General features: G+C 47.1%; 1 protein-coding gene across 1 annotated transcript; it reads left to right on the forward strand.

Annotated features, from left to right (window-relative positions):
• The first annotated feature begins 707 nt into the window (after window positions 1-707).
• KLF10 (Kruppel like factor 10) lies at window positions 708-4,085 on the forward strand. The gene is made up of 3 exons (XM_008924023.3): window positions 708-1,000; window positions 1,103-1,979; window positions 2,856-4,085. Exons 1-3 carry the CDS (start codon window positions 770-772, stop codon window positions 3,113-3,115), a joined length of 1,368 nt encoding a protein of 455 aa, XP_008922271.1. The 5' UTR covers window positions 708-769; the 3' UTR covers window positions 3,116-4,085.
• The last annotated feature ends 6,250 nt before the right edge of the window (window positions 4,086-10,335 follow it).

The following is a 10,335-nucleotide window of genomic DNA, read 5'->3' on the forward strand; positions in this document are numbered from 1 at the left end:
GAGGGGATGCACTTATATGTGTAGATGAATATATCTATGTATTCACAGGAAGTATCATATAGAACATACATACACAGTAGGGCGCAGATTGGACTTGGAGGTCTTTTCCAACCTAATTGTTTCTGTGATTCCGTGAGAGAGAGAGATATATTCTGTGAAATATATATATGTATTTCATCTCTCCAAGCTGGTGATTTCTTTGCATGTATGCATGTGTGAGAGAGACCCTTTGAGTATTTTCCAGAACATTTTTGGTAGCTTTTGAAAAAGAATGTCCATCATTTGATTGTTTGACTGGTCAAAATCAATCCCAATGCAATCCTTTCTCACATGCCAAAATAAGCACAGTGCTGAAAGCTGTGTCCAAAGCAAAAATGGAAGGAGGGAAAGTTTTGATTTCCTTTTTTTGGAGGGGATAAAGATTTTTCTTAAGGTCTCAGACACAGTTCTTGTAAAGTGGAATAACTTTAGCATGCTTAAATTCAAAGGAGTTCTTTTGTCCCAAGAAAATATGTAGTTTTCACCTGATGGCCAGATTTCCCCACTAACAACTTCATAAAAATATTATATAAATAAGAAAGAAGGCAGGGAAATACAGGCACACCAAGTATATTTATCTTGCACAGGTTGTTCTGTTTGTTTTTTACGATGCCTTCTTATAAGCAAGCTGCAAAATATATAATTGTAAAAAATATATGTAACTGCAAAATACTTGAACTTCTCAAGTTTAAAGTTTCCTTTTTCCCTTTAACTGAAACAGGAATAAGAAATGGAGATGATGACTGAGAAACATAGAGATACAAGGTATTTCTGGAACAATACACCGGAAAAAAGTGATTATGAGGCTGTAGAAGCCCTTATTTCTATGAGTTGCAACTGGAAGTCAGACTTCAAGAAACATGCAGAAATGAGACCCATAACTCCAGCATCTGACATGTCAGAGGAAAGTGATGAGGCTTTGCTTCCTGGAGCAGCAGACTTCAATGTGATACCAGCATTTGTAAGTTTTTGAATTTATATGTGCGTGTGCCCGTTTTTAACAATCAGTGTGGCGATGTGTTGTTAACATGCCCCCTTTACTGTGTCTCTCTCCCCTGCACAGTGCCTGACACCGCCCTACAGCCCTTCCGACTTCGAGATGTCACAGGTGATCCATCCACTCAGCAAGTCACTGTCCGAGGCCGCCAAGCCTCCTCTGGCCACACCTCGGAGAGAGGCGGAGAGGTCTCCAGCAGCCAGGCCTCTGAAAGCTCAGGTGACGAGTGTTATCCGCCACACGGCCGATGCCCAACTCTGCGATCACAAAACCTGCCCGGTGAGAACAGCCAGTGTGCTCAAATACCAGGATGGTGCTTCCAGGGAAGGAAACAGTAAACAGAAGGCCACAGCAGAGCGCTCCATGTGTTCCGCTGTGATGCCGAGTGGAGCCAGTGCTGAGGGCGGTGGACTGTCGGTGGCAGAAGGAAGAGCCATGGAACCAGCTGTTGGCCCGGTGCCCTTGACAAAGCCCTCCGTCAGCAGGGATGAGCCTGTCCCTGAACCAACACAGCAGCCAGAGGCAGCAGCACCACCATCCCCTGCCCAAGGCAGCGGAGCCCCCTCCGTGCCAGTGATTTGCCAGATGGTCCCACTGCCCTCAAACAACAACATTGTGACGGCCGTAGTGCCCAACACCGTGCCAAGCCAGCAGCCGGCTTTCTGCCAGCCCATGGTCTTCATGGGCACCCAGGTTCCCAAAGGTGCTGTCATGTTTGTTGTGCCCCAGCCAGTCGTGCAGGGCACAAAGGCTCCCACTGTTAGTCCAAATGGCACGAGACTCTCTCCCATTGCCCCTGCTCCTGGCTTTGTACCTTCCACAGCAAAAACCACTCCTCAGGCTGATTCTTCGAGAATAAGAAGTCACATTTGCAGCTACCCAGGATGTGGGAAAACATACTTCAAGAGCTCTCATTTGAAGGCTCACGTCAGAACACACACAGGTCGGTCACTGCTGCTGCACATTAAAATTTAATTTAAAAAATTGTGGTTTTGTACACAGCTTGTTATAGTTATAGTGATTACTGGATTTGTTCATGGAGCAAATTGTGGGGCAGCAATGAAATATTTTTTTTTTGCCAGCGTGCATTATAATGCTGCCTAATCTCTGACAGGAAATCTCCCAGAGGGGAAGGTGACTCAGCGGTTTGTTTGTGCTGGACTCACTTTGTGTCAGAAGGTGTTCAGTAATGCCTCTGTGGAAGCAAGGCCTTGCCCAATGCAGAGTTAAAGATGCCTTATTAGGCTTTTCCTCAGGAATGCCCTTGTCAGAAATGGGTAAAACTCAGAGATTCTTTTATGAAACAATGTAAGGATCCATTCCAAACTATTCCTACCTTGGTTATTTTAGAGTAACTTTTCCATGCCTCAGCCCTTAATTGGAGTAGCAGAAAGAGTCCTCTCTATTTTCACGTAGGCTCACAGTGCAGTACCAGAGCCTGTTACATAAAACATCACTACAGGCTGCACTTCAGAGAGGAGTTTTGGGCACGCTGAGTCATCGTTATCTGCAGTTCATGTGGAGCTGAGTTAAGATCATCTGTCTTGAGATGTAAAGACCATTTCAAAATATTTGGTTCCAGGGAATTTTTAACTCTTTGTACTGCATAGCCTTGAGGATAGGGAATCTAGGTATTTAAATATTGGTATATAAACAATTTTCCACATTTCGTGTGTGTAATATTTATGTAGATTTTTGGATCAATTGTCATAGTAGAAACTTTCCTTTGAAAAAGTCAGGTCCTGCCAATCAAGGCAGTAGTGTTTGTTGCTCAGTTTGTATTCACTGGGTTTTTCCTTTTGTTGTTTTTTTCTTTTAGGAGAGAAGCCGTTTAGTTGCAGTTGGAAGGGCTGTGAGAGGAGGTTTGCGCGGTCTGATGAACTGTCTCGCCACCGCAGAACACACACTGGGGAGAAGAAGTTTGCCTGCCCGATGTGTGAGCGGCGGTTCATGCGCAGCGACCACCTAACGAAGCACGCGCGTCGCCACCTGTCAGCAAAGAAGTTACCGAACTGGCAGATGGAAGTGAGCAAGTTGAACGATGTTGCTGTGCCACCAACGTCTGCGACTGCTCAGTGACAGGACTTGCTCTGAAGATGGTGAAATTAACTGTTTTTGCTGGGATAGGCCGGCTGAAAAAAGGCTTTTGCTCCCGGTCTGTGGTTCTCCTGCGCTGGCTGCTGAGGCCAGTGGAGAGAGGGAAAGGCAGCCTGCACTCAGCCTCAGAAAAAGTTGCTGGGAGAACCAGTGGCTGACTGGAATAGCGGGTGTCCTTTGCACTGATAGGGACAGAGAGAAAGAGAAGGTTCTAGAGCAGAGCAGCCACGTTGTGCCAGTTTTGAAATTTGCAAATTACTCGTGTATACTCTAGATCAGTCAAACACAAGCATTCCTGAGGGTTTGCTGCTGACACCTGAGACCAACTCTGATTTTAGCTACCAGTTGTCAGTCTTCCGTAGGCGCAGACTAGGACAGCGGCAGTGTACGGGCACAGTCTCGAAAGCCCAGAAACCACCTGCGTAAGATAATCTAAACAGGTTTTCCTACCTCTGCCGCCTTTTCTTGGTAGGAATCTTTTCCTCCTAACCATTATCCAGCCCCATCATAACTAATGATTTGGTGCCAGAGTCCTGGAGATTTTAGGCCTCTCCACCTGCATGGGGTGCTTAACACACTCAGCTTTACACTGCTGTCCAGAGCGGCTTGGGAGGGATGTGCGGGGCCACCACATGGGCAGCCAAAGGGCAGGAACGTTTCTGAATTCTCATTAGCTTTGTAATATTTTCCCAGCTGCTTTGGCAAGCTTTGTGATTGTTACAGCTGGTTATACCTGGGCATTGCACGATGCTTCTGCTTTTGTGTTGCTTACAGTTTCCACCTTCTCACTGCGCTTCTTATGAGCGGATACAGGGCACTTTGAAGAGAAACATGGTAACTGTAGAGTACTCGGTTTGATTAAGGAAGAAAACCAAGAATCTTAGGCTTCTTGATTGTTATTCTTTGAAAGGCATTTTATGCTAAAAATAAAATGGATATATTGTGTATTGTATTAAATTCGAAAGTTGTGATTTGAAAAGCAAAACAAGGCAGCAAAGACGCCGGCCTAGAATTTAAACTAGCTTTTGTGACAATGCATCAATTTTTGCTATTTCTATTTTGTCATATTATGTTGAGGACACATCAGAAAGCGATGGTTTGAAAATAGTGTATTAGATATGCTTTTTGTGACTACTTCAAAGATTTGCACATTTCTTATGTTGTACTTCTTACTTTGTTTACAATAAACCAATTTTCTTTAATATAGACCTCTCTGGTTTTTTTTTTAATTCATAGCAGAACCTCTCCTAATTTTTTATTTTTTTGAAGCACTATAAAGGAGTGGAATTTCAAGTCTGCGCTTACTACTCTGCATCTCTATTTTGTTGTGGTTTGGGGTTTTTTCTTTCAGCTCTTTGTCTCCCTCCTTTTCTTCAGCACCCAAAACTAAACATGCTTATGTGGGCCATTATAACACTGATGAAAAGCATTTCCTTTTTGTTGGTGATTGCACTGTCTTCCCCAGGAAGGAACCCAGCCTCTGTTCCTGATGGCTCGGCTGTCAGGCAGAGGTGGTGGCAGCTGGCTGCCACCCCCGCAGTGTGGGATCCAGGTCCCCTATGGCCTTGAACAGGGCCAGTGGGCAGGCAGGGCTGGCACTGAGATGGGCTGGAGATGGGCTCCAGGCCAGGGGTTTGCCCACCCCCATTAAAGCTGTCCCTGTGGGAGTCCCCTGCTGGGAGGACGGCAGGGAATTGGGGTTCTCGTGTCTCATTGCAGTGGGCAGACAACACAGCTTCTCTGCCTGCTGCCCCTTTGTGCCAGGGGTGGCCATTAGTGCTGCTCTCCTGCCTCCCCTGCCTGCAGGGATCCCCAGATTTCACAATCGTGGGTGTTGACTCACTGCCCTTCCCTGCCAGGCGTTCGTTTGAGGCAGGAGCACTCCTTACCTTATCCTGTTTGACGCAAGGCTCTGCATAGGGAACACCTGAGTCATGATCCTTTCTTGTTCTACGGGGAATACACTGTCATAGGCCAATGCAAAAGAGAGGCTTCTTCCCCAGGAATGTGAGTCCTGCACACCATCTTGTTTCAACGTACTTTTCATTTCACGAGCATGAGAGAAAATATTGTAACAGCTCTGGATCTCAAACCCTTCCACATCTGCAAGTAGCTTTTGGACAAGGAAACAGCTCTTTTGGTCCTCTCACCAGCTCTGCCTGGCATGCTGAACCTTGAATCCTCTTTAGTGCCCCAACCCTACAGAAGGAGGGCATAAAGTGCCCCCTCCCATCGGTATCCTGCCCATGCTGAGCTGACCCTATGGCTCTCCTCAGCAGCCCATTCAGTGGGCTTCAAAGCCCCTCGAGCTCAGCATGGAACTGAACTTAAATCTGACTTTCCAAGTGAGCAGTCTCATGGTGCCATGCAGTAGAAGAGGAAGAAAGTGTGTTTCCATGCCTTGGCCGTCTCCACTGCCTGTGTTTTCTGAAGAAAAAGCAGCTGCTGGTGCTTTTTGTGTAGCATTCCACTCCCAAGGTGTGCGTGGGGTTTGCCCTGGGAGCACCCACTGGCTGCACTGCCAGGAGGCTGCCTGTTTCTGGCATTGTTGGGAGCTAAATAAAATACTGCTTCTCCCTCTAAATACAGAATTTAACAGCAAGAAGTGCACTTTGACTGGTTCCAGCCAAAGGCAGAGCTATAATTGTGAATTTACCTTATACACAATTTTTAAAGCTTAACCGTGGAAGCCAGCTGGAAATTAAATTAGCTATTTTGGGGTTTAATCTAAGGCTAACCTGAAAAATGTAGTCAAAAGGGCATTATTAGACATCTTTTCCATGCTGACTTTATTGTGCAATCAAATTTGGCTGCATAGTAGAAAGCTTAATTTTTATGATTTTTCTACAGATTTCTGTAAATATTTAGAACTATCCTGTAGATAAACCAAAGGCACACCTCATATTTTGTCCTCCTGTTTGGGTTCAATGGTGAAGCCGAACAGAAATGCAAACCAAGACGCTCTCAACAACTCCCACAATTAGTACTTGGATGCCAACAGTGGCTGTTGCTGGCTGCAGTGGGTCTTGCCAGGGTGGCCACTGCTGTCATTTGCTGTGCAGACACCTGGCTCTGGGGGGTCGAGCTGAAGGGATCCAAGAGATAGCATATATTCTTGGAAGAAGATTTTTGAAGTATCTATAAACCCTCCAGCTTGCTGCTTAGCACTGTGCTCTGAAGTGATGCATGCACATGAAAGCCAATGCTGCAATGGTGACATAGATTACACGAGCTGGAGTGAAAGACATTCCCTATCCTAGCAGGCAGCAGGGAAGAGCAGCTGGGGTGTCACAACAAATTCTCTTGGGAAAGGAGGGAGCAAGCCTCTGTGTCCAAAGTAAAGTGATACAGCCCCATGCTTGGTATGCCTACCTTGGCGCTGGAGGAGAGGAGGAAAGGGAGGCTGAGGGTGCCTGCCTGCCCTGGGTGTGGTGCAGGCAGCTCGTTCTGGCCACAGGAGGAGCAGCAGGACCAAGCTGGGTGGGTTAGGGCATCTGGGGTCTGGTTATCCCACCCTCAGCCTCAACCCAGACAGACCAGTGATAGGGAACTGTAGTGCACCCTGCATATGCCCTGAGCACTCTACCAGTTCTCAGGGATTTTAATCTTCAGAGAGGATGAAGAGAAGGTTGGAAAAAGCAAGCATTTTCCCTTATGGTTTGGAAAAGACTGATTTCCATTACAGCAGGAGTATTTGCGGGAGGCTTAGATGCTCTATGAGTGAACGAATGTATTTTAAAAGAAGAGGGGTCCTGAGCTGGGTCAGCTTGTCTGGAATCACAGACACAGCTGAGACAAGAACCAGGGCAGCCTCTCCACCCATCCTGCCTGGTGAGCTTGGCTTTCTGAGGTTTTTCCTCTTGACCTGTACCATCCAGCAGTGCTATTTCAAGATACCCTTAACCAGCCAGTCCTGTGATCCTGGCAGAGGGTCTGTTCAGCCTCTGTGCTGGCGTGGGTGCCACAGTGCAGATGTGGCCTGTACCCAAAGAGATGAGAGGAAGGACTTGATCATCCGCTGGCCTGAGACTTGCACGCCACATGCGGTGGCATCAGGTATTCCCCTGGCAGCTCCACACTTTTACTGTAAATAGATGATTCATTTGTCTGCTTTGGCAACAAACTTCGATCACCAAGGAGACACAGTCTGTCAGAAAAGTTAGCGCACAAAATCAGGTCAAGAGAAATGATGAATGAATATGTGCATTAAGGGCTCAAGCTTCCAGTTCTGTATCACAAAGTTTTCTGCAGAAAACTTTGTTTCTCCTGGAGCATGTGGACAGGGCAGGGGGAGAGTGTGGGGGGGTAATAATCAGCTAGAACAAATGTTTTTGGAATATGTCTTACAATGTAATTTAACATGTCACACAGAGCTTCCATGTCTGAGGATATGAGGATCTGGAATGTTTTCTGTTGTCACCAAAAGAAAATGTGATACTTTAACAGTAAAACAAGAGCAAAACACATCTTTAGCTGTCTTATTACATTTGTGAGAAGACAGGAGCTAAACTTGCTAACTCACTTGGTGTGCAGTAATATAAATCAGGTAATCATCATATAAAATGCATTAAATAATTCAGAAGATTTTTTAGGATAACACAGTTCTGATAAAACTTTATACTTGATTGTGTATTCTTCTCTGAAAGTCAAAGTAGTTGTCTCGGGGAAAAAAAATCTGCTGTTACCATGGCTTCAAATACTCAAAAGGTTTCAGTGGATGTCAAGGTACTTGAATGGAAACAACTTCCCAAAAAAAAGGAAGCAGCTGTGGCAGGGACTGCCCATGTGCTAACATGTGGAGAGGCAAAAGCACCCCCTGCCTTGGCTAAATATTCCCCAGAGCCTCAACAGAACTTAGATGGCTTTGAATAGCTGAGGCATATAGAGTCTCCTCCCTGCCCAGCTCATCTCCTGACTGCTTCCAACACATGAAAGAGGATCTGACATTTGTCAAATCTACCTTTTTTTAAAAACCTTCACAAACTTCTCATTAGTGCCATCTGAGCTGAATGCCATACAGTCACCATTTAATGGTGAAGGCTGAGATTTTCTCAGGGATAGCCGGGAGACTGGCGTGGGGTACTTATTGTGAACAGCAGCCTCAGGTACTTTAAACACTTCTGCTTGGGAAAGGGAGCTTTTAATGTTCAGTTCCCTGGCAGGATACAGAAAGTACCTTAATGGCCTAAAATGCAGAGTGGTCAAAATGTTAATGAAACCCCCATCCAGCAGACAAAAAAGCAAGTCCCCTGACCACCCCTCAGCCACAAGGTAATATCACCAGTTGCTGCACACCAGAGGAGCAGCCACTAAGTGAAAAGGCATTTAGGAGCCACAGCACAAGAGGACAGAGAAGCCATCTTCAAACAAGATATGCAATCAGCTTAATGAAGACCAAATTCTTTACCAGCTGTAATCAGTATTGCCCAGGTAGTCCTGACTAAGGGGGTAGGGACTGCAAAGGCAGAAGCAAAGGCTGGGAAAAACAAAGGGATTTCCCCCTTTTCAGCTGCAGCACAGAGCTCTGGTCCGGGAGGGTGGCAGGGATGGCCAGAGAGCTCCTCCTGCCATGGAGCACATGTGTGTGCTGTGCTCCTGCTGGCATCTGGTTGCTATGCAGGTTTAGGGAGCAGTTGCCTTTAACGCTCTTGGTTGAGCATAAGTGGTTTTATTTCCTTTTCTTCTCCCCACCATTACCTGCCTTCGCAGAACCATGTAGTTGCTCTGGGGCTTTTGAGGTCCAAAGAGATGTCAAGGTCCCTGCCCTCTTGGAGATGAGAACACCTGTTCCTACCTGCAAGAGGCTCCATGCTGTCCTCAGGAGAGGGGCTCCCCCACACCCTCAGCCTGTGCAGTGCCTTATTGGGAGCTCCCACCACAGTGAATTAGGCCACATGCTTCCCACTGGCATCACAGCCCTTCCAGGTGTGTCACCTGGTGACAGTCACCTTGTCACTCCATCTCCTGGCACCACACTGCTCCTGGTTTTTCACTGCCTTCTGCAGCACAGAGCAGAGCTTGGGAAATGGAAAACCAGAAGCAACCTTGCTGCATGGGAGCCTTTGCTGGGGGCACTGGAGCAGCTTGAACCCTGCATTTGAACTGTGATGCTGCTGGCTGCATCACTCCCTGGCCCTGACTCATGGGCTCACCTGCCCTTCCAGCACTGGCACTCACAGAACCCCCAGCCCTGATTGGCAGCAGTCCAAAAATGGGGGTTCTTCTTCTCATGGAGCCTGGGAGATTGTTAGTATCTTTGAGACCTCACCTCCTCACTCAGCTCCAGCTGAGGTGACCCACAAGCATCCCATGCTGCCAGCAAAGCTGGCGGCTGCTTGGTGTGGTCACCTCCATCTCCTTTTGCTGGGAAACCATGCTGGCAAAAGAGTCTTGCCATTTTTTGAAATAAAAGGGAAACTGTGGGATCCCTGTGAAATTCTCAATGCAGTACACGAGGCAAAAATACCCGTCATTGAACTAAGAAAGAGAAAGAAATTGTTATGGTCTGGAAGTACCCAAAGGGAAGCAGGGCGGGTGGAAAGGGCGAGCACTTACAGACTGGCTGGCCTGGACAGCGTTGCTGCTGTCTCACACTGATTAATCCTAACATGACCCTCCCAACCATGGGACAGCAGGAATTGTTTCAGGTCTTCCCATCTGAAGCGGTCAGTTGCTAATCTGCAGCTGGGGGGGATCTGTTTATTAATTTTTTTTTATTTATGCAAAAGGCTTTTCAATGCCCTATTTAAGTGAAGCAATAAGTATGATGAGTCGATGATGAGTCACCAGGCCAGGAAAAAAGCTGCAGGAAGGCTGGACTATTTATAAAATGTAAGAGAAAGAAAGGAAATACATTCTAGAAGCAGTTAGATTTGGAAAGTGACTCCAACTTCTCTTGTGGGATAGCATATTCCCAGGCGCCAGACAACAAACCTCCCAGGAGGTGGGGGGGGGGACGCTAGTGGGGCGTACACGGTTTTCAGGAAGGATTCATTGGCATTGTGTGGAGCAGCAGACACCACAGAGCCTGCTGGCCACTGCCCTGTGCAGAGAGCTCTGCAGTGTCCTCGGAGGGGCACGGCCGTGCAGCCAGGATCCCCCTCATCCATCGCCTTTGCTCTGGCTCCTCATGCCGGGAGGGGAGGTCGGACAGCCCGAGCTCTCTGCCATCACGGCACAAGTGTTGGCTGTGTGTGCCAAGG

Source organism: Manacus vitellinus, unplaced genomic scaffold (assembly GCF_001715985.3).
Source record: "Manacus vitellinus isolate BGI_N305 unplaced genomic scaffold, ASM171598v3 scaffold_1_pilon, whole genome shotgun sequence".
Taxonomy (NCBI): domain Eukaryota; kingdom Metazoa; phylum Chordata; class Aves; order Passeriformes; family Pipridae; genus Manacus; species Manacus vitellinus.